A 25,054-nucleotide genomic window follows, 5' to 3' on the forward strand; every position below is an offset into this window, starting at 1 on the left:
TTTTCTACATTTTCAAATATATTGATTTCAGTTACAAACACAGAATACAGAGTGTACAGTGCTCACTTTATATTATTTTTGGTTTTTGTAGTTGCATTCCCAAAAGGATAAACATAAATAGTATTTTTCAATTCACCTCATACAAGTACTGCAATGCAATCTCTTTGTCGTGAAAGTGCAATTTACAAATGTAGATTTTTTGTTGTTACATAACCGCACTCAAAAACAAAACAATGTAAAACTTTAGAGCCTACAAGTCCACTCAGTCCTACTTCACTTTCAGCCAATTGCTAAGAAAAACAAGTTTGTTTACATTTACGGGACATAATGTTGCCTGCTTATTATTTACAATGGCACCTGAAAGTGAGAACAGGCGTTCACACTTTTGTAGTCAGCATTGCAAGGTATATACATGCCAGATATGCTAAACATTCTTATATCCCTTCATACTTTGGCCAAAATTCCAGAGGACATGCTTCCATGCTGACGACACTTGTTAAAAAAAACAACGCATTAAGTAAGTTTGAGACTCAACTCTTTGGGTGAGAATTGTATGTCTCCTGCTCTGTTTTACCCACATTCTGCTATATATTTCATGTTATAGCAGACTTGGATGATGACCCAGCCCATGTTGTTTGTTTTAAGAACAATATCACTGCAGATTTGACAAAATGCAAAGAAGGTAACAATGTGAGATTTCTAAAGATAGCTACGGCACTCGACTGGAGGTTTAAGAATTTGAAGTGCCTTCCAAAATCTGAGGGATGGGGTGTGGTGCATACTTTCAGAAGTCTTAAAAGAGCAACACTCCAATATAGAAACTACAGAACCCAAACCACCACCACAAAAAACAAAAACAAAAACAAAAAAACTCAACTTTCTGCTGGTGGCATCTGACTCAGATGAAGAAAATGAACATGTGTCAGTCTGTACTGCTTTGGATCGTTATTGAGCAGAACCTGTCATCCGCATGGAAGCATGTCCTCTGGAATGGTGGTTGAAGCATGAATGGACATATGAATCTTTAGCACATTTGACACGTAAATATCTTGTGATGCCAGCTACAACAGTGCCATGTGAACGCCGGTTCTCACTTTCGGGTGACATTGTAATCAAGAAGTGGGCAGCATTATCTTCTGAGCGATTGGCTGAACAAGAAGTAGGTCTGAGTGGATGTGTAGGCTCTAAAGTTTTACATTGTTTTATTTTTGAATGCAGTTTTTTTTTTTTTTTAACATAATTCTACATTTGTAAATTCAACTTTCATGATAAAAAGATTCCACTACAGTACTTGCAATGGAGGAATTGAAAAATATAATTTATTTTGTTTTTTTACAGTGCAAATATTTGTAATAAAAAAATAAAGTGAGCACTGTACACTTTGTATTGTGTTGTAATTGAAATCAATATATTTGAAAATGTAGAAAACACCCAAAAATATTTAAATAAATGGTATTCTATTATTGTTTAACAGCATGACTAATTGTGATTATTTTTTTTAATCGCTTGGCAGCCCTACTTTGTATCCTTCCTAATAGTTCCCCCTCCCACCTTCCTTCCCTCTCCATGATAACCAGGATTGGCCAGTCTCCATTGCACCCCTTCTTCCCTCCACATTTCTGATTTTCTCCATAGTCTATGACCCCTGACCCCCGTAGCCCAGGGGTTGGGAGTTAAAGGCCAGAGGAACCAATCAAGAGATGCCCTAAACATAGTAAAAAGTCCCTGCAAACCAAGAAGTTTCTCTGAAGATACTGACACTTCTCCCCTCCTTGGAGAATGGGGGAGGGATGGCACTCTGGGAAGGCTTCACTGTCTCTGCTGGCTTCTCCCATACTGTAGTGGAAGGCTCAGCTCCCGCAGACGATTTGAAAGACAGAGGCTCCTGCACGGTCACCATACACCAGCCTTGCCCAAGTGGCCCCAGCATTCAGAGGTATTGTGGAGTAAGCAGTAAGGAAACTGAATGAGGAGGGGAGCCAAGGATGAGAAGCTTTCAAACCTCAAGGACACAGAGAATAGCAAAGCTGCAACCAGATGGGAAAGGCTGGTAGGAGGACAGGAAGTTCAGTTTTGAATGGAGAGTTTGTGCTAGTGGTTCGAGATGCAGGAGAAAGATGTGACAATGTGTAGAAAGGGTAGAGAGACATGTTTCCGAGCTGGCAAAACAGAAATGATAGTGAAAATCATGGGAGTGACTAAGAGCCCACCTTGTTCTAAACATCTGTTCCACTTGAGAATGTGAGAGGTGCTCACCTATCTACACCTGGCAGGCTAATTTAAGGCTTAATTTCTTACCTATTGCCTCCTGTATAAGACTTTATTTAAATAAAGTTTTTCTCCCTCTAATTTTTAATTCATGTACATTAGAATGTACGGATCCCTAGGAAGTCACAGGTGAGGCTGTCTGTGTACTCTTCCTAGCACCCTCTTTGGTGAACTCCTTGAAGATAAAATTTTAATGCTGTTTATTAATTTCAGGCTGTATGCTTGCTTTCAGATAACATTTGCTGGCTCCCTTGCCTGCGTTGCCATCTCGTGCTTCACAATCTCAGCGTTCCTTATTAAAAACCTCTAATCCGTATGGCTGTGAAGAAACCTTCAAAAAACACAAATCCATTGTATCCAATTCAGTGACATCTACCCAAGAACAATTGCTCTAAGATTTATGAACTGCCCCACATGTTAACTCGGATGCCTACTGGTGATAATTTTAATGAACTCCCTGACTGGCCTCAATAGCTCAATTCTAATCAGTCTCAATTCAAACCATTGCTACCCAGAAAGGCAATCCCAAGAAGCATCAACAATGCAAGTTTTGTTTTGTTTTCTCCAGGCTCAGCAAAAACAAAGGGCCTCTTTGCTTCTGCTTACACACTCCAGTCTATTCTCTCTTTAAATGAAAACATTTGTTCCTAAAATTAATGGGAAAATATACAGTATGTGTAATGGGTTTTTTTTAAAACAGAAAAAAAAACTTATTAAAACAGAGATAACTTTAGGGCAACACTCTGCAATTTCTCAAACTTGAAAAGAATTTTGTTTTGGTTAAGTTATGACTCATAAGCTATGTGAAGTGCCTGCCGCTGCTCAGAGAGAGAGTTTGCTGTAATGTTTCTGGGAAATTTATGAGTTTTCATTTTGTTCTGTTTTTCTGCTATTTATGCTTGTGTGTTGGGTATATTCCATGACAATACTTCAGCTATTGGTCTAGCATAAATATCAGTCTTAATGTCAGTCTATATCAAGCTGCTATGGAGAAGATTTAAATGTTTTCAGCTCTCAAAAAACAGTCTTCTTCAATGTTGACTGGTCATAATAATAACTGGAGTATGGGAGGCAGCATATATACACATAAATCTAACGGTTTGGGAAAAATGGACTGTAAGAAACATATTAGAAAAATCTGGAGTTTCCAAATGTTAATTCATAATTAAACAGCTTTTTATATTCATCACTGATTCTATAACTATATACTTTCCCGTATCTCATACTGTTCTGCAGCAATTTTGCAACATCTTTCCATTCCCACAGATTCCTGCTACAATTCATTATTACAGCATTTCTTTTTATTTTACTTTTTTCTTTGAGAATTGCAGCATATACATGGTCTTATAATTGTTTTTACCATACATTTCTCATTCTAAACGTACAGGTTTCTATAATTGTCATTAAAAAGCACGTAGACAAAATATTGTATGGTATCTATAATAAATGCAAAGAAATCATTACAAACAAAACTTGGCTTAGCAAACTGTACATACATAAATAGGTTCCTTTTTATACTTGATATTCAATATTTTTTCTCATAAAACCTTCCATGATCTTATTTATTACATCCATTTTTTTAAACCTTAAAAAAGTGCCTTTCAGATTTACAGCCTGTGCATCCAAAGAAAAGGTTAGAACACCATGCCCAAAACAAAAACCAAGGAAAAATAGTACATTGCCATACAAGCTCTTTAAAAATGTATGTTACAAAGTCTTTCAAATGTCCTTAGCACTGGTTTGTTTGAATACTGTTAGATACTGATAATATATTTAACAAAGATCGGCTAATAGCTCATTCAGAGCCGCACACAGGAGAGGTTCTCTTGACGGTATAAAGTCCTTGGGCTATGCATAGCACAGGGCAGTGACCCAGATATAAAGTGGCCAGAAGATCCAGAATGTTGGATAGAAAGAAAATTCCCTCACTTATTTCATAGCCTTCTTAGTGCCAGGGATGTGAGTTTTGAAAGGATATTACTCACATAATGCATTACACATTTTGGTACGGATACATTATTAATTTAGTGCCAGCAGAATGATATGGGAACATTGGCTACAATAGATAGATAAAGCTGCCATGTTGAGTGCATTGACATTTGAAACAGGCCCATTTCCTGTCATGCTTCTCCAACTTTAATAGCCTTTCTACTGCTTCATAAAGGAGGAGGGCCATTAGTATATCTTAACATGGGGTGGAAGGACCGGGCAAAATTATTCGATAGGGTACAGCTGTAGTCCTCCTCAGTCACTGGTACAAGGCAGGCAAGACCAATCAAGAGCAGCAGAAGAAGCTGAAGTGGTAGAGCAGCTCTGAGGACTCTCAGGAAGAAGGATGGGTGCTGCTGAGCTGCCAGTGTCTCAGAATGGGAGGAATCTGAGCCACCTCTTATGGACCTGAGAAAAGAAATCAATGCAGGATAAACATAAGCCTTATGAAAATGGACACTGCTCTCTGGAATACAACAACTCTTCCTGGAGCATTAATTTTAAAATCAGTACAAATCCTATCATTAACAAATGCCAGAGGTGTTTTATACTGAATATGCCATTACCCTGACACTGTCACTGTTTAGCACTGGTGGGATTGAAAAAAAAAACATCTGATCAATCAAAAAGAATAGCACATGGGCAGCTCAAGTGCCATCATTCTTACTTAATTGCATGAAAGATTTTCCATGTGAAAAAATGAATGGATTGTATTCTCTAGACAAGACAAAATATATTCTATCATGTCAGCTGCTGACTCAGTCAATATCTGCACACAGTCTAGAAGGGAAACCCCATTGCTTTAAGTGTCAACTGCATTTCCTTTTAGGAAGTATCATGATGAGTCAATGCAACTAGAGCAATAATATGCCAGTGTTGGATTAAAGGGATCTCAGTGTCCACAGAGTACAGCATAGCTTCATTTTGCACTGAATCAGAAGTTAAAGTTCCTGGACTTGAATGGACGTCTTATCCTTTCTGTGTAACTTATTTCCTTGCTGTCTTTCTATGAAAAACCTATTACTAGCACGGCAGTCACAGCCTACTCTCAATATCTGATGGGGAGGTAGGTCTTGAGGTTAACATTTTCTAACCTGTATGTCTGAAGTTAAGCACCTAAATCCATAGCAATTTTTTAATCAATGGGAGATGTGGGAGCTCAGCACCTCTGAAAAACAAAAATCAGGCTATCAATTTAGATGCCTAATTTTAGGTACCCACATTTGAAAATTCTGACTGAAGTTTTTAGATTTCCCTGTAACATGGAAGTTCTCCTTACTAGCACTGGAAACTGTTTGAATTCCATTTTGATACAAACCCACAGTTGCTGGAACTAGAGGTACTGCTGCACCCCCTTATTTGAAGCGGCTTCCATCATATACAGGGCTTACAGTTTGGTTTAATGGTTCTTGGCACCCCCACTATAAAAACTGTTCCAGCACCTCTGCACAAACCTTCCCATTTTGTCCTTTTGACCCAACCTGTCAGAAAACTACTACATGGGTGACCTACCGAAAGGCTTCTTAGAAGTTAGATGGGTTGATAAAGCCTGAAGGTTAAAAAACCCAAACAGAATGAGTTAGATACATTAATTATGTGGCACCAAAAGGTACTGTGTTTTGGCAAGTACTAAAATGCAGGGGAATTTAATGGTTCTCAAGCTATCTCCTAATATTGCAGCCTACTTCAATCTTGCTTCAGTTCTTTTTATTATTAAGTGTCTATCGGATATGGAAGTCTCACAGTAATTTGATTACAGTTCAGCGAGAACACAATGGTGTACTGAGGTTAAAGAGGTAGAAAGACATATGTAAAACAGCACAAAGATGAGAAGCCATCTTCAGATTTACCTGTGTCTTGATGGCAATGTTGGTTACATAGCCATGTACCCTCCCCTGTACCTTCTGGATCACCGAAGAAACTAGTTCTCCAATTATTAATATCTTTCTGGAGGACATCATTTGTTGTTACTAGCTCACTTATCTACAGATGTCTTCCCATGCTGAAGACTTCAAATGAAGCCAGGCAGCTTTTGGTTATGTTTAGTTGTCTAATGGAGAGCTGAATATTCGGGTCCCTAAATGATTAACTTACTGGGATGATTAGGTCAAGAGGTCAAGATCAAAACAAAAGATTACACATTGCTTAAATCCACAGCGCTGGAGCCAGAATGGAAAGCTGCTTATTCTTGCATCATGTAAGATCATATATTATATAGAACGCAATGAAAGGACATGGCACATTTAACAGCATCAGAGCATTCCATATTAAAGTTCAATTAGACCAGGCCTTCCACTGTCTAAGAATGCCAACACAGAGAGTTAATGGGCTGAGGTAGGAACAATAGGAACATGGAGTGCTTAATTACCTTCCAAGCATTTCGCTGCACAGTCTACCTACTTACGTGGCTTTTTGCATAAATACTATTGCTTACAGCTCATCAACAGATGCCACATTTTGTACAGTGTCCACTCGTCATTGGGGTTAATGATCACGATGTGGAAAGCGGAGTCTTTTTTTTTTAAATAGTTATCCAGTGACCTGAATGTCACCTGAAAGTTTTTCTGGGGCTACCAAAAGGGTCTCTAAGGGAATTTCCAAGAGACAGATCAAAGGAGTGGGCTTGTTCAACTAGTAATTTTCCTCTCTTCTCAAGACTATGGCAGCAGAAATGCACCACTGATTTTGTTTCTGTATTTCTTGAAAAACATAAAAACATTCAAAGTAAAAGGTGGTGGTGGGAAGTGTATGGAGGCTCTCGATGATGGGCCTAGTTAATTCTTTGAAGCATTAATGCCGTTATTGGAAAAGTGCTCTGAAATATAGTAGTAGTAGAGCAGGGCTGTAAACATTAACGGGTTAATACTGTATGGAAATGACCCAAGAAGTGAATAATGAAACATTTGTCTCTGTAGGAAACTACTTCAAAGGGTCTGTTTTAAAAAGTTCAAGCGCTATATTCCTTTGGCGACATAACTGCTGTTTATCACACTTACTCATACCATAATGGACACATTAATAGTGATGGAAAACTGGATACGCAGCTCAAAGTGTTTAATGCGGGTGAAAAGGGGTGATTAAATGGTAACATCTGCAACCAAAGACCCGCTGCGCTATTGAAGTAAATGGAAAACTTACTATCAATTTCAGTGGGTGGGGACTGGGCCCAAATGCTATACAGTATATTATTTTGGGGGGAAAGCGTAGTTCGTTTCTCTTGCCCATGGATTCCCTGCCTTCTCTTTCAGACCGCTCTGCCATTTGTCACAGTGACAGCTGCTCAGTTTGGACTGAAATCAGACCACTTCACAATTGTTCTTTACTCCCTTAAACAGATTCTAGTGACTAGATATTGTGGAAGGCACAGCTGCAAATCTGACCAACTGCATGTTTCCTAATGTCAAACCAAGTCATCTGCGCAAGAGCTCTGATGACTTGACTTTAAGCTACATAAAGCAGTCCAATCCCTCACCTATGGAGTTTGCAAAGTCTGGAGAACTGGAGCTCTACTCGTCTCTTCTGAAAAGCTTAGCTGGTAGGTGGAAGTTAAACTATCATGCAGGGTTACCAGATGAACAGGGGGGAATTCTCATTTCAGCTCCAGTGTATCTTCACCTTACTGCTCAGCATGCAGCTAAATTAGTTGTTCTTTGCTACTGCGTGTTCTACATTGGCTACTCTGCCTCCCTCCTTCCCCCAAAGTTAGCTCGCTTACATTGTAAAGAAGATTAATATATCCATTTTACAGGTGGTTAAACAGGCAGTTTAACTGACAAGCCCAAAGTCAAGAGTGAGTGGTAGAACTGGGAACAGAACCGTGGAGATCTGAGCCCAAATCTCCAGGTCTAATCAGTACGCGTACACTGCCTGCTATTATGCAGTCGAAGCCAGTAAGAATCCTGTGGCATAGTTTGGTTCAAGAATTAAAGGTGAGTTTATAAATTTGCTATTTGATTCGGGGTGGAGGTGGGGTGGTGGTGTTAGGAAGTGGCGCCAGAACTTGAATAAAGCTACCCAAGAGAGACAATGTAAACACACAGATGCAAATTGTACAATTATTTTGGTCTTTTTAACATTTTTATCATTTCAAAAAGTCTGCAGGCAGGCATAGGTCCAGGCGTGCATTTTCTGAAAGCTATGTTAGCTGCCTAAGGGAAAATGCACTTTTGGGATTTGCTTTTCCTAATTAGCATGCAACAGCTTGTACTGCCTGGCAAAACAGATTCATGCCATACTGTAATCGTGGAGATCTGGGAGGATATCTTGCTAAACAGACAGGGGTTATGTGACAAATGAACAGGATACAGTAAATATGTTAACCTATTTGTTATGATAATGGAAAGGTAAAATGTCATCAAGCTTAATATAAAACCCCACTGACCCTCTAATTTTTAAAGTAAGTAACTTTCCATTGCAAAATCCTATGGGATAAAAATGTCTAATTTCTCTTTGGTTCTCCCTTACACTATAGTCTATTAGAGTTTGCTGATCCAGTGCAAGATCAAACACGAAGTACTCTGATCAGAGGCATGTCAAAATATTAAAGAACACAGTGACAGCTTGTACTGCTTTATCAGTTAAAACCACGTTACACATCAACCACAACCTGTCTGGCTTGCGCATTTGACTAAGTTTCCCATTCAGTAGTAACTCATTTGTATTCCACGCTTGTCTGAATGACAAATTGAATATTGTGTTGAACAGCTATGAGATGTGTTAATATACAGCACTGAAGAGAGCTGATCTGAGAGGTGCCGCGCAGATGCCACTGTTAGAACGTGGGCTGATCCCAAAGCCGCAAAGCACTGCTAAGACGCACGCTGGGCCAGTCGCTCACCCCACAACACAGAAGCCTTCTCAAAGGGGTGCATGTGTGGCTGGGCATGTAAAGGGGAGCAGAGGAGCAGACACAACGTATTCCTTTAGTTTAGTGTTGCTAGTGCAAGCATGCTTACCTGCCTGATTTAAACGCTGTTCTTCAGACAGGTTCATAAAAGACATATGCTTAGCTGTTAATGGTCATAGATTAAATTTCCAATCCCCCCTTCCCCCTTTCTATAAGAAACAGAATGCCAAGCCCTATACTGACTGGAGGTAGAAAAATTCTCCCTGGTTCTCCATTTGAGAGAAGAACAGAGAATTGGGGTCACTTGTTTAAGTATACATCACTTATTCTGTATGCTATTTTACTGTTTTTTCAAACAAGCAATATACTTTCTTGGAAGCATTGGAAGCCTAAATGTTCTACCTACCATACATCACTTGGATTTTGATTGAGAACTGGTACAGCTAAAGTCATGAACTGATTCTCTATACACATTTAAAACATTGCAAATATTACTTGAAAATAATTTGGATATTGACTAGTTCTAAATGCTAGCAGTTTTTGCTCCTCCCCCCTCCCCCAATATTTCACACTGTTGCTTTGTTGAGCAAAAGCATGGTTTGTCTTTATGGAATGAAGGTCATCAAGTACAAAGTGCATTCAAGTTTTTTTGAATGCCTGACCATTGCTCAATCACTGTATAAATCTATTTTGGCCCTGCTTCAAACCTAAAATTTCTTGCATTTGAACAAGAACTATTTTAATGGATTTCAATTTTACTACATAGATGACAAAGAAAGTGTAAGTTTAATTACAGTTCCATATATATTTCCCCTCCTTTCTCCTCCACCCCCCAATATAATTTTAAATTTTTGTTGCAACTCACTAGATGCTGAATGGGACAGGGCCTGTACCTTACAATGTTTATATATATTTTTGTTTTTTAAAACATTATTTTGTTTATTCTATAGGGCAAAGTGAACTGATCAGTGAAAGAGTGAAGGGACACACACATCACACCAACAACAGAGAATGCAGAAGCACTGTTAGCTGCAGAGATGACAGATTGCTGGAGACAAGGTGGAAAGCAAAAAGCTGCAGCTGCAAGTCTGCTCTCTAGTGGTCATCCAGAAATGGGGCAGCGCTGCTCCTAGAGTGATAGTGGATGCAAGCACTTGTCAAGTGTCACCTTAATGTCAGTGTGTAATATCTGCAAAGAAGTTCTATGATTGCAGAGAGAAAAGATGCTACCAATTTTTAGGATGAAAATTCTCAAATTCTGACTTTTCATTCTGAATTATGAGAACTGAAAACCCACAAACTGAACAAAATATTAACAAAAACTAAAAAAAAAAAAAAGAGGATGTTAGTGTGTTTTCTTCAGATTTGTGGGTTTTACAAATTCTAAAATATTGTATTGGTGTAATACCTGCCTTAATTTAATATCTAGAAATAAAGAGGATGATAAAAAGTCTTTGCCATGAACCTCATGGTGTATCTGCTGATCAGGTCTTAATGTAACAAGCAATATTATGAATGTAAACAAACACCCATGTGATCAAATAAATAAAACAAATTTAAATTTAAATGATGCTAATGGAAAGCAAAAGCTGTATATTCCAAGAATTACCTGATATTTCTATTTACAGATATTTTGGCTGTAATAATTGAATCCTGCTTACAAAGGAACTCTGCACTTGAAATGGTTAATTACTGTCCCTTTGACAGATTAAGTGTGGAGAGACACTTAATGGACATCATGGGCAATTTCCATCATCCTCTTGGAATTCTAGAACAGAGTGCGGAAACCAGGAGAATAAGGTACCTGCTGTGTGGACTGCTGACAGAGGGTCCAGGCTGTGAGACACTACATTTGCCCCGTGGCTGTTTGCAATGAACAGGGGGTAAAGAAAGAAGAATGTTCAGTCCAGGCAAATAAAGACAAGCTACTGATGAAATCAAATTAAAAGTGCAGCAAAGGAAACATAAAATCAAATGAAGTGACCAATACCCATGAACCAAGGAAACTGGCTTTTCTTCTGCTTCGAGCGGAATATGAAAATGCTTTGAACAGACAAAAGGAACTTGACAGAATGTTTTAAACATTAAAATTAAAATCATACTAGACTTGGTACCAAAAAAAGAGTGTTAAATTTTTTTTTAGCTCAAGTAATTTGTTACATGAGATATGAATTAATTCATCTTATTGAAAGAGATGCACTTAAGGGTGTTTATATTTAATTGCAGCTAAATTAATGTTCTGTAGAACATTAAAAATTATATTCTAAATGTCACCTTTAAAAAGTCTGGCTTCCCTCTTTCCACCCATAATTTTGAGGGCCAAATAACTGTGGGTGCATTACTGCACTTGCAATTATTTCCTAGCATAATTAATGCAGCTTAGAAGGTTAACTAGCTGAAAGTCTCTGGATGGCAGGCAATTATAGATCTAGCACTGGTGATGCGCTTGGCATTAGAATTCTAAGAGACATCAATTTTTGTTTCCAAAATTACAGCTGCAAAAAGGGAGGCCCTCAGGAGTCTTTCATCTTACACTGTACATTATGGACAAAAATGAAGAAAATAATGTATGTAAACCACAGTATTGTATTAGACATGAACAAATACAGATTAAAAGGTTAATATAAGACATACTACATTTCTACCAATTCTTTAGCCAAAGTTTGCTATAGTAAATTACTTTATCACTTTCTGCAGCGTGCAGGCATCTTCTAGTTTATGGTATCATGACTTTTATTAGTAATTTTGTAAAAAGTGGCTAATAAAAATATGAAATTAATGACTCCAGAAATAAAATGATGTTTCATGTTGTTCTCAACCCTTTTGAAAAGCCAGTATTCCTTTACATTCTCAAACTAGGATCTAAAGAAAACTAGTGAATGCAGCAAGATCAATTTCAAGAGACCACAAAGTTCATCAGGACAGAACTCAGATGTTTTATAAAAAGTGCAAATGAAAAATCGATAGTTAAGAACTAAGGAAAACTGAATAATAATTAAAATAAATCAAACAAAAGAACTGTAAAGAAAGACAAAAATTCCAGTTCCATACGGGGATCAAAGTGTGGAGAAGCCGAGTGCAGCACGGCGTGCTGCGTTTCTTGTATTGTGTTCTAGTGGTGACAACATGAAACATTAGAGCTGTTGTCACAGCCATTGATCAGGTTCTGTTCCAGTGTTTCTGACAATGCCTTATAAGCTTTCTATGCAGCCTCTCATCCAAAGTCTCAATAAAATTCTGGCTCCAGCTACAGTTTTAATCGATCATGAAAAGAAAGTTTTATTGAGGTTCTTGACAAAGCAGCTCTGCAGAGGATGCCAGGTATAAAGCAGAGGGATTGGCTGCAACTGTGCTGGGACAAGACCAGACCTTGGGATGCTGCCATCGCTTGAACAGAACACAAGAGAGAGTGTGCGCCATACCACAAAACTCCAGCCACACTTTGAGCCTAGATTTTATACAGAGCATTTTCTAATTCTGATTTCATGCAGGGAGAGAGATGCAGCAGGGTTGGGGAAGCAGCTTTGTTTGAGGGGAATTCTTGGTTTGTGCCCTTTTCTTTCCTATCAGGGAGACGGTGTAGACCTCTCATCTGGCTCCAGCTACTGTAAATATCTGGTGCTTCCGCCCAAGAGGCGATAGAAGGTATCTGGCATGAAATTACCGTTCTCTGTCTGCTTGGGGTGCTTCTTCCAGATACAGGACTGAGGGATCCTGAAGTGTCCAGTTCATCAGCTGAGGACCATGAAGACAAATCCTAAAGTTCAGAATCATAAGAGATTAGAAGAACATAAGTAATCTGCCAAGGAAACCACACTCAGAAAAAGGGAATGAAATCCTTGGTTTTAGCAGAGTGCTTTGCACTACTGATCCTTGAAATATGACAAAGGGAGGTTTAAATTTACGCAAATCTGTAGGATTAAATCACTATAAATTACATGTTAGGCTCTGAAGAGAAAGACAGGCAAACAAATATGCTGCCAGAAAGAACATTTAACTGCCCAAGGTAAGGCAAAGGCATTACCAAGAAAACGACGGCTCTTTATTGGTTTTTAAAAGGTAAAGAGGTGTTGTGTACTCAGTGAAAATTCCCACTGGAATCCCAGACATCACTTTATACAGATAAAGACAGAGAGAGACAGACACTAGACAGATTGAAAACAGATCACATTCTTCATACTTTGTGCTAATTCAGGTTTTGGGGACTACAAGAGGAGGGACTGAAAACAATGGAGAGTGTTAAAGTCTTCTGTGTGACTGGGGCATGTACAATGAAGACACAAGCATAACATTCCCAACTCTCATCTGCAAGAGAACTTGTGCTGCTATGGAATACACTTCCAAAGCTAAGAAAACACAAACAAACAGGGTCTTTGTTAGCACACTAGAGAATTTATTTCAAGCTTTTTCATTAGTATGTCAATAGGAAAGTAGATGCTGTTTACTCTGTGGAAATAACTCAGATGCCACAGGTTCAGATACTGCAGCTACAGTAGCTATCCCATGTACTCTGCCAGTTGACTGAATCAATGGCAGCAAAGTAGGCAGCCAAGGCTGGAAGTTGAACCCAGACAAATTCAGATTGGAAATAAGATGCCAATTTTTAACAGTGAGGGTAATTTAATGACTGGAACAGTTTACCCAGGGTCATGCAGGATTCTCTATCACTGGCGATTTTACAGCAAGATAGGATGTTCTTCTAAAAGATCTGCTGTAGCAATTTTTTGGGGGGGGGATGTTCTTTGGCCTATGTAACACAGGCGGTCAGACTAGATGATCACAGTGGTCCTGTCTGGCCTTGGAATTTATGAATTGCTGTCTCAGAGACAGGAAAGTTATTGGACAGTACAAATTACGAAGGAGATTTCATAATGGTTCCATACCACTTAGTCGAGCATCACAGTCCTAAGCAACAAAATAATGGCCAATAGTGTATTTTACAGCTGATCATCTGAAAAAGGTCAGTGCGATTACAAAACTAGCCCTCAATGAGTGGTAAAGGAGAGAATACAATAGGACAATTTACCAGTTGACTGCTTGAGATGTCTAAGATTTTCTCTAGGTCCTTGATGTGATGTGTGACCTCCTTCAGTAGGAGCTTGAGTCGGTTTCCAATGACATGGACTTTCTCTTTAGCTTCCAGGCAGTCCTTGCCTTCAGCATTGACCAGCAGTTGGCAGGACATATCTTGGAGTGACACCACTTTCAGCTGAGACTCTAGCAACTCGCGTCTGATTTGCTATTGCAAAGCCAAAGAATCACATTTTTCTACTTAAATATTATGAAACATGTGAAAGAGAATGCTAGAACTTCCACAAAAACAATAAAACAGACAGACAGATGGCAATGACTTCAATTTCCAAGACGACCACTATAGACACACTGAAAAAAGCTCTACTAGCCCTAAAATTCTGGCAGGTTATAATGAAGAAAGGTGATAAATGCCTTCCAATTTCTTTTAAACCTCATATCACGAGCAGTAGACTATTTTAGATTTCCTGTATAGCCCAACAAGTTGCAATGAAAAATAGCCTTTCCAAAATAACAACCCCAAACTAAAAACAAATAAACAACAGCCAATAAGGTAATTAGACAGATGTTTTCTATATTAAACCAAATGTTTTTAACCACCAATTTCACTACCCCCTCTACCCATGCTAAAGAGAATCCCTGACCTTCTTAGTACCACAGGGTTAAGTATACTGTATACCTCACAGACCAATCACTAACCTCAAGAACTACCTTCTCTCTGCTTGTCAATTTTTTTTGAAGGCTTTAAACATTCCAGGCATTTATGATCCTACCATTAGCAGTCTGTGATGATCCTGCAGAGTGTCCAAGTCTTGGTTTGGATTAATAGGCAAGATCTCATTTTTTCTTCTGTCAATGTTCTCCAACCAAAGCAGCAAACCATGGCTCATTTCATGGAAATCCTAGAAGAGACATGTGAGAGCTTAAGAGAGCCCTAAATTATGCTGAGGTTTTCTGCCACATCGCTATTTCCCACAACAGATTCGATTGGCTATATTCTTATATTACTATAGTATTACAAGCCTATATTAGTATATTATATTACAGTAGTATTGCAAATACTTGATGGGCCTGATACCCCTGCCACTGCATGAATACTGTTCTGCTCTGGTAGTGGTTTACACCCACTTTGCATTTGCTTTGCATAGGTGTGAATGCTAGCATACAGAATATAGCTGTGGAGAATCATCTTTTAACTATACTTCAGTTTAGAATACCTGGAACATGGACTTAGAATACATGCTTCAGGTAATGCACAGAGATCTTTTAAGAGCCAGGCTTCACAAACTGCATTTTAGTTTGCATATGTGGGCAGAATTAGGTTTGATCTTTCAGAGTAGGAAACTGTGAAGTGTGTGTGTGTGTGTGTGTGTGTGTGAGAGAGAAAATGAATCCCATCATCTCTAGAATTCCTCATTATGTTCAAGAAGGGAACAAGATCCCACACACCAATACTGACCTGACATTGCATTAGCGCATCCTGCAGTGAGCAACGCCATTCTTCAATCATACTGCATACACGTTCCCAGCGCATGTTCATCTGAGATAGGCGCTCCTGCAGCTTCTTGCTTTCTTCGCTATCAGATTGAGTGAATTCGGAGCTGCACAGGTTGATGGACAGGACGATCGCTTTGCGGTTATCAACAGCTTTCTGCAACTCCTGGATGACAGGAGAATGGAGTTAAAAACACCAAGTAAGCATGCTACAGACTTTTAGAAGAATCAAATGTAGTGGTTGCCATTAAAGAGCAATTATTTGCTGTACGGTAATGCAAGAGTATTTTAGCTAACCAGGTTCCCTCTTTACTTAGGACAGGAAATATCTGTGGCAATTGTGGTAATAATGCAAATGTTCACTCTTTAACGTCTACTATTTTATGTTCGCAATAAAACTTAGTATAAGCCAGTTAAACTTTTAAGATTTAAAACCCTGTTGTCATGGCTGAATTTTAAAGATCAGAAGAACTGGCTTGTGTTTCAAATGTCTGAAAGATGAGGAAGGCCTGGCAAAAAACATACAGCCTAGTTATGCAAATGTTGGAGCAAATATAAGATATAGGGAAAAATTGTGGTGTAGCTCCTGACAAATGCTTGACAACACTAAAGCGTCTGCCTCTCAGTTATGTTGAAAATTATGTTGGCTTTTTTATGTTCATCATCTTGAGACCACTGTCCATATTATTTATTTTCTTCCAAAGAAGAAAAAGAGGATTCTTATGGAAGATTCCATTTTTCTCCCTAGTTTACAGCCTTTTCCCCAGGTCCTCATAATGCCCCATATCACAGTGAGGGCAGCTGGACTGGATTCCATCTAAAACACATTAATGCTGCTCCTGAATTGACTAGAGGGGTCACTGAAAGCAGCACTCTCCCTCTCCCCAATACTCCAAGTGCTGAACATGCTGCCTTCACATTGGCTCTGACATTCTTCTCGCCCAGGGTAGGAGACACACAATCCAGCAACTGAACCTGGGTTGGTAGAGTGGTAGCAGAGCGCACCAAGCTTAGGAACCCTAGGAGGGCACAATGTCAGGACCCAGAGAAAAAAAGAGATCGTAACGAACAGAAAAATAGAAGAGTACCATTTCTTTTAAAAATGGCTGGGTTTTGCCATGAGCTGGGCTAAAACAGATTTTAATTTACTTAACTTGGCCTTTTCTCAGCTTCATTAATTCAGCTGGCTTCTGCTATGCTGAAAATGTAGCTTGCATATAGAGTGGTTTCCAACATTTATTTGGAATTTCAGGAAAATGGTGGTGGTTTATTTTTCTGCAAATAAGTGATTTCTCAAACCATTTTTCCAGTTCCTCACCCCAATCATTAGTCACATTCTCCTGTGCAGGGAATGCAGAAAGTGAATACCAAATATCAGCTGTATCTCATGAATGGAGTGCAATGCACAGGATGCATGGTAGACCATTACTGAAGCAACTGCCAGAAAACGGAGATAAAACCTTACTTTCAGTTTTTTGATTCGGAGCTCAATGGTTTGTATGTCGGTGCTGAGATCAAGATGACAGAGTTTCTCTAGCTCCTCTTCAGTCTCCACTAACCAAACCCAAATGTTGTTCAGGTCAGAGTTGAACTGCTGCCATTGCTGAAGGTTCTGTTTCATTCTGAGTTCCTTGCTTAGAGCTTGGGCCTGGATTAACTCCCAGCGATCAATCACACCTGCCAAACAGAGACATAATACAATAAAAACAAAGGCATATACATAATATGCACAATTACATCCATGTTTACATTAAATACAACACTGAGTATACGGCAGCCTAAACAAAACATTATCACACAGAACATTAAGTTAAGACAACACTGGGTACGTGGCTTTACATAGCAAACGATGGACCAGCTGATCTAAGTATTTTTCAACTCTCACTTCTATGACTTTATGCAATTAAATATTTAGCCCACTGTGTGATTTACAAGGGATATACTATCCATCTATATTTGCATGCACACTTATACCTACCTATATTAAGCACTTACGTTTACAAAACTCTTTGCAGACATTAGTTAATCTTCACAACAGCCCTGCGATGTAGGCAATTGTATTATTATCCCCACTTTACAGTTGGGGACACTGAGGCAAGAGACTAAGTGGCTTGTCCAAGGCTACACAGCAAATCCATGCCACAGCCAGGATTAGAACTCAGGAGTGCCTTATTTCTCTCCTGAAGCCCTAGCCCCATGGATAAAGCTGTTTCATTCATATAATGAATGACTGTGTGCAATAAGGATTTTGTACTTGCAGATGGCCATTTATATATTTAACTAGCCATCTGCACATATAATTATTGCTATCTGCACACATCCTTGGACCTTTTCAATAAAAACGCTTGTCCTTCCATAAATATGTTTAAATTACTGCCAGTGTAGAAGACAAACATCTATGTTACATGGAGATAAGTAAAGGCTGTTTTCCATAGTCATTCACCCAGTGTGTATGTGGTTTAGAGAGGAGCAGGTTACAATATTCGCTTTGCTAAAAATGGTAATTTAGATCAGTGATTAAAACAGGCACAAAGGGTATTTTGTAAACTCAACTTTAAACACTTTTTTTCCTATCAGAAGATATCTAACTTGTATGTACAGCATATAGAGAGATTTGCTCAAGTGCTTAGGGATAGATATAATGTGACAAGTTACTTAAAATGGTCAATATGAAGCAAATTCCTACTTTCCTGCATAATCCCAAGTGCTTACTCTGACAATACTGTACATATTGCTGCTTATTTCATATGCGTTTCCCATGGAAGGATTCAACACTACGTACCAGCTGTTTGTGTTTCAGTACTATTCAGGTTTATAAATCCAGAGAGCTTCTCCTCTTCCTCTTTCAGTTTGTAACCAAGCCTTTTTACTGAGTCTATGCTGCCACTGCACTCACCCAGTAGCTTCATCTGTTTAAAAATAAATAGTTCTCATTAATCTATGCCATCGTAGAATAACTCTAGAGGTAAAAGGCTAATTACAAAGCAATTTTCAAAAACATTCTGAAAATGGGTCTTGACATGACAGAATGGGAAGCAGTCTATTGTTTTAATGATCTGCCAATTGTGAGGGTATCTTTCTGTTTCAAAAGCCATTAGATACCTTGGCCAATACAATCTCAATGAGATGCTGTGTGTCTCGATATTATTTTTATCGTTTTTGCATTAATCCACACACAAAAAAAGAACTGTACATGTGAGATTTAAGGGATTAAACGTAGAGTAGAGGTCCAAACGCCACTAACAGAAATAATTCAGTGCCACTGTATCAGGATATTGCCAGAGTCAAAGAATGGATGTCTTCAGGTGACATTTTTTCTATAAACATTAAGACACTAGGATGGTGGTGCCCAAACTTTTGAGTGTCATGCCCCCCATTTACCCCTGTGCGCCCCCCCAAGCCGTGGGGTGGAGCTGGAGCCACAGCCCCGGGCCGAGGCTGGGCAGGACCTGGGTTGAGGTGGGGGCTAGCAGCTGGGCCCTTGCCCAGGTGTGGCTCTGCTCCTAGCCCTGCCCCCCCCCGCCTTAAACCTGGTCCGTGAATGGAGCCGTGGCCAGCAGCTGAGGCTGGGGGCGGGGCCGGGAGCAGAGCTGCAGTGAGGCTGGGGACAGGGCCAGGTGCAGGACTGGCTGCAGGGATATGGCTGTGGGTGGGAGCAGAGCAGAGCTGGGGGCGGGGAGCACTGCATGACGCTCCCTCCCTGCACCCCGTGGGGGCTGGCCTGGGCCCTGCCACGCCCTTTTGAAGGTTCCTCCGCGTGCCCCTGGGAGGGGAGACGCATGCCACAGTTTGGGGACATCTGCCCTATAGCTGGAAAGAAGAGGATACTGCGAGACTTGGGGAGTGAAAGAAAGTTACACAACACAAGAGTGGAAAAATTATGGTGTATCCACACACAAAATCTTTATGACAGGAATGTCAGAGAATCATAGAAATGTAGGACTGAAAGGGACCTTGAGAAGTCATCAAGCCCATCCTGCTGCACAAAGGGAGGACCAAATTAAACTTAGCTGCTTACAATGCTGTTTGTTGAGGTTTATTCTACAAAGTTTTCTCATAAAATTTTTTATCACTGATTCCCATATACAACATGTTTATAATGTGTAATTAAAACAAATATCAGGCATTAGCCTATAAAATTCTTAAAAACCTTAAGAGGTAAGGAAGTTTTTTTAAAAAACAAGAATGATCTCAGAGGGATAAATGGGTGCGTGTGAAATTACTCTGGGATATCGACACAAATTTAATTGGAAAATGAACCTACTGGGGTTATGTTCCTACAATCTCATGGTATTATAAACTCACAAATAATTACATAACCTTAAAGTAACAATAACTGTATGTGATCGAGGGTAGAGATTGCATGTTTGTGAATGGGGCTGAGAGGAGGTAACAGCTTTATACCGAACCATCTGTTCCATTGCAAGAGCCATTTTTTCAATGGCTATTCTATGTTAATTTATTAGCACTTGTACTCTAAATATAGTGCCCTGTCACAAGAACTGTTATTTTAAGTATCAGAAGGGTAGCTGTGTTAGTCTGTATCCAGAAAAATGAGGAGTAATGTTATTTTAAATTCAGTCACTAGGTGGCAATACACCTTGTACTCACATATCCTTTGTAACTGGAATCTAGTTCCGGTCCTGTGGGTGTTTTGCTGCGAATGATATTTTCTGTTTGCTGTATTTGGAAACGACTAGTGTCTAAGGCCTTGTCCAGTTGACGGATGTGTGTTTCCAAGGCACCTGGTTCTCCTGTGGCAAAATTACAAAAGATGTGTCTACTGATTTGAGATTTTTCAAAGCCTTCGCTTTGTATCCAAGGAAAAACATAAGAATTACTAACCAGGTTAGACAGCATGGAAAAGGTGGCTGCAATAGCACATGTTGGGGAATGACAAAACAAATTTGTAACTGATTATGTTAGCGGGTTAGCAACTTTCCAGAGCACAGATGTTATACTGATGAATACTAATACTTGCCATGAGGACAGTATTAAAGCTTCCATAGGTGCAAATAGGCCTGCAACTTGTTTTGAAGAGACTCTTTCCCCAAAATAATTCTTGATCCCCCTGGAAGACTAAATTATCAGTGGGCTTTATACCAGTCTCTCACAGTGAGATTTTCTGTGACATCGCTCCTTTTCAGACCTGGCAATCACTCAGGACTAAGTTCAATTTTTTTCTCTCACTTCTTTTTACAGTAGACATTTTGGCATTTCCCCTGAAGCTAATAGAGTGGAATTTTGGTGTACCTTAAGGATTCTATTTCTATACTACTTTTGAACATGAAAAGCAGTATGTAAATACCAAGCAATGCTGTTATAGTTACATCCACCAGCTCCAGCAGGCAATGCTTCTAAAACATGGCAAACTTGTAATTTCTTCCTAGAGATCAAGTCACTTCTGGAATACACCTGATCTCCATTGGTTTAGGTAGGAGGAGATGTTCAAAAACAACATTTTTTTTAACAGCTGCAGATGATCCCTTATGAAACCAGCCTCTTCCCAGAGGAAAACCAAGGGTTTTAATAACCCTGTTATTAGAATCTCTTATTTTGAATCCCTCTGCTACAATACTGGAGTCTGGACAACAAGGAGCCGGTACCGATTGGAGTAAAATACTGATTAGCTACATCTAATTAGCCAGTACTTTAGCTAAAAGATATTGCACCCTAGCTAGCTTTTTAAAACTCTTTCCACTCCTGCTGGTTGCATGGAAGAAACAAGACCTTTATGAATGGTAGTAAAGCAGGAAAGTTCTGCATTGACATGCTAGTGCTGTCATGTGAGAAAATATCTATCTTGTGAGCTGTGAGAAGTACAGCAGATGAGCTAAGAGAAGAAGACACTGTTACAGGTATGGGTTGGGTTATCTGGGTCGGGTTATCTGGGTCTGGCTATGCTTAGGCTTTTTTGATGTCTACCAGAGATATTTCTGAGTGCATTTTCAGTAAGTTTTACATAGGCCTCGAGGCTTTCTGGGATCTCTACATCTGCAAAAATACAAGCACAATCTGAGTTGATATCTCAGCAATTGTTGTCTTCTTGTACCAGGAAACCAACTTTCCCAGAAGGAGAGTAGATCACCAATTCTAATTTCCATATTCCTTTTGAATAAACAGAGTTAAATTGCATCACAGAATTCCTGCTGAAAATAGCTTTAAGTAAGTTAGCCTCTTTTTAGAAGGTGTCAAGGAACTGAAAAGCACAAGACCATCACAATTAAAGACAGAACAGAATCTTGAATTTAGGCCTCTCTAACAATAAATGGACCATGTCTACATGCTTCAAACATATAGACACATTAGTCCTCATTAGTATTTGTTACACAATATGCACATAGTCATACAGACAGACAGGTTTCATGAATGCATAAAAGGCCAAGTCTTGAAGTCTAAGTCAAACGTCCCAAAGATGTCAATGTGAGTCTTGCCTGAGTAAGGACTGAGTAAAAACTCACTTAGACTTTAACATGTGGTCCAGTGGGTGAATATGTCAGATGTTTCCTTGGAATTTTCTCTCCCTTCCATTTTTCTTGCAGTCATCCAGTACCATTTCCTCCAGTCAAAAGACTGTATTAGCCAACCCTGTTATAGGCAACACCAGTCACATCTGGCAGACACAGGGTGCAATAAAATAGCCAGTTCCCTCTTTGTCATTCAGTGAATATGCCTCTGTGATATTCCAAGCCTGCACTCATCCAGAAGCCTGTAATATTGTGTCAAAGACCAGGAGACCATTCCAGGACAGCTATTTGAGGTCTTCTGAAGCTCTTTGGAATATTTTCCCATTCCTAGGAACTCCCCAGCAATATGATCCTATATGCAATATTTATTTCCCTTTATTGAGAGAGATATGAGAGAAACAATCAATACCTGCTATACTAGCTGCTCCCCTAAGATAGAAATCTTTGTCTTCTTGTCCTTCCTCCTCCTCTAAGTGCAGTGCCCTCGAAACGGCTGTCTCCAAGTCCCGACTGAGGTCATAGTCATGATCCCATTCCAAAGGGATGGAATCTACACTTGCAGGAGTATCCCGCCCTGACCGCTCACTTCTCATCGGTTGGGCAAGTGACAGTGAGAGGTTGGAGGAGGGGTGTGGGAACAGAATACTGTCTGCAGATTTGTCGTGCCAGTGTATGTCAGAGAGATCTGCTGATTCATCCAGATCCACCTCTCTGTCAGAGAGGTCATGTTCATCGTCTGTCAGCTAGAAGGAAACACCAGAACAGAGACTATTAATTCAACCCTTGGAAACAATGTCCTTTCTACCTGGGTCAATGAGATAAAAATGTCACTGGATAACACTGACAGGATTCCCATTTTGTATCTTTCTTTGATCCTCTTTTGATTTTTTTAAAAATGCATATAAAATAAAAAGATAAAATGAGTAAAAGAGGCTAAGAATAAATTCATCTTCACTGCTTAATGCTCATCTGTATAGTCTCATGTAAGGCAACTGTCTCCAAATTTTCTCTAGATATTATCTCTACACAGACAGCAAAATTAGAGCAACATTTTGGAACCAAATTATAGAAACTATAAAAGGCGTTTATCTTGATTGCTGCTCTCATCTATTCTTTCATGTTATGAAAAGTGCTTCTCACTGCTTTCCCTCAGGGTGCTTTCCAGTTTGATTTCCAAAATCACCCTCTCTCACTTCCCAGCTGTACATTCAGTTCTGGATATTTAAAGTTCCATCTGCCCTGCAAGGAAGGAGTGTCTTTATTTCAGTAAACTCAATGCTATTCAATAGAATTCACCCTGCAGGGCAAGAAGAATTTTATGTCTCCAGTACTGCATCAAAACTCTCATTCATAAAGCTCTGATTTATAATGCATAGGTGTGCATGATGCTTTATAGAAATGAGACAGGTTCTTTGCCCTGAAGAGTCTGCAGTCTGAACAAGACAAAACACCACAATATGTGATAACACACAGAGGTGCGGGGGAAGGGAAGGATCAGGGTTACAAGAAGTAAAGATTATGGGGTGTTTTGTCATATATATTACACCCCACACACAAACTCTTTCACCATTATTATATTTGTAAATTAATAATAAATCTTAAAAAAAGGAAATAAAGAGGATACATACAGGAAGGCGGATCAACTTCTTGTGGTAGCGTTCCACACGACCAAAGACCTCTTGACAGTAATGCCGGAGCTCATCCAATTCTTCTTCAATGACAGCTGCATCTATGGGTTCGCTTTTCTCTATCAGCTGCTCACCCTGGACAATTATCTGGTCAACTTTATTGTTGTTCAGGGAGATCTCTTGCTGGAAAGCCTGTGCAGCATAAAAAGCCATGACTTTATGTTATCATTAAAACCAACATTAAGCAATTCTCAGTTACCAAGAATGCTATGTCTTACAGAGCTTTGTAGCAGAGATGGTATATTTACCAAACACAAACAAGGACCATTACACAGAGTAAGCACAATTTGATGGTGCAACTCAGCATTCCCTTGCCATACTCTCCCATATAAGCTAATGAAGTAGCACTTAAAGTTCTACCCAGCAAGTCTCATGATTTACCGTGCTGTATTTGGGAAGAGGACTGTCCTCTGAACAAGCCACTCCTGTGAGTTTTGAAAGTCTTAGGTAGATACGGTCGTTAGAATGAATACATATTCTAAAGCTATATTAACACATACTAACAAGTTGTTTTACATTTACACTGCAGATGTTCCACAGCGCTCAGCAAATAATGAGTCACATTGTGGTAGAGCAGAAACCGTGCACAAACCGTGGTCTAAAGGGGGGAGGGTGACATGTCTATGGCAGCCTCTGCTCCTCCATAATTTTGTCTAGGCGTATGAGCTGAAGGTCTTGGCAAGATGGTTGCAGGGATCTGAAAGAGGCATAAGGGCTGTGGGGCAGCTAACAAGATTTCTAAGCAGCACAGTTTAGGAATGGCCTGCTTGCCTCATGTGAGGGTAGCCCTAGAAAAGGTGGGTCAGACAAGCCCTTTCTCATTGTTTACTTTTTTTTTTTTTTACAAATAGAATTGCTGCTTTTACAAATAGAATTGCTTGCTGGAATAGTCGGACTTTGACCCCTGGATACGACTTTGATCTGAATTCGGATTTGAGGAAAATGTTTGTGTTGAGTAACAAGCTTGCATGTTTCAGAATTGATACTGCAGCTTTTTCAGAAACTCAGCTCTCCGACACAGAGTTCAGAAGGGAGAAGAAGGACTACACCATTTACTGGTATGACAAACCCGAAGGAGTAAGGAGAGAGTGTGGTGTGGGTTTTGCTCTCAGAAATGAATTTATGTCATTGTGTGAAGCTCCGATTGCAGGGTCCATACGTATAGACTAACTTCAAGTAAGTCTACAGAAAGGATTCATTAACCTCATCAGTGTCTACGTGCCAACTCTGCAGGCTAGCAATGAGGAGAAGGATAGCTTTTACCAACAGCT

At 39.5% G+C, this 25,054-nt stretch overlaps 1 protein-coding gene and 1 long non-coding RNA gene across 23 annotated transcripts in view; one reads left to right on the forward strand and one right to left on the reverse strand.

Annotated features, from left to right (window-relative positions):
• Window positions 1-3,547: 3,547 nt before the first annotated feature.
• Window positions 3,548-25,054, reverse strand: part of SYNE1 (spectrin repeat containing nuclear envelope protein 1) — a 488,794-nt gene continuing 467,287 nt past the window's right edge. For 17 of the 22 annotated variants that reach the window (XM_065588833.1, XM_008177503.4, XM_005301411.5 and 14 more), the window contains 11 exons: window positions 23,724-23,915; window positions 22,505-22,838; window positions 20,240-20,382; window positions 18,411-18,537; window positions 17,094-17,305; window positions 15,594-15,794; window positions 14,908-15,036; window positions 14,130-14,342; window positions 12,768-12,860; window positions 10,908-10,966; window positions 3,548-4,665 (listed from right to left, as the gene is read on the reverse strand). In XM_065588833.1, coding sequence (XP_065444905.1) covers window positions 4,425-4,665; window positions 10,908-10,966; window positions 12,768-12,860; window positions 14,130-14,342; window positions 14,908-15,036; window positions 15,594-15,794; window positions 17,094-17,305; window positions 18,411-18,537; window positions 20,240-20,382; window positions 22,505-22,838; window positions 23,724-23,915 — 1,944 coding nt within the window. In that variant the 3' untranslated portion in view covers window positions 3,548-4,424. Of the gene's footprint in view, window positions 4,666-10,907; window positions 10,967-12,767; window positions 12,861-14,129; window positions 14,343-14,833; window positions 15,037-15,593; window positions 15,795-17,093; window positions 17,306-18,410; window positions 18,538-20,239; window positions 20,383-22,504; window positions 22,839-23,723; window positions 23,916-25,054 lie in introns of all 22 variants that reach the window. The other 5 variants (XM_008177526.4, XM_065588839.1, XR_010599727.1 and 2 more) reach the window with 4 other exon arrangements.
• LOC122173511 (uncharacterized) lies at window positions 7,593-10,474 on the forward strand. Its single transcript, XR_010599729.1, has 3 exons — window positions 7,593-7,792; window positions 8,006-8,186; window positions 10,054-10,474. It is a non-coding gene; the product is annotated as an uncharacterized LOC122173511 (long non-coding RNA).

This window comes from Chrysemys picta, chromosome 3 (genome assembly GCF_011386835.1).
Source record: "Chrysemys picta bellii isolate R12L10 chromosome 3, ASM1138683v2, whole genome shotgun sequence".
Classification (NCBI taxonomy): Eukaryota; Metazoa; Chordata; order Testudines; family Emydidae; genus Chrysemys; species Chrysemys picta.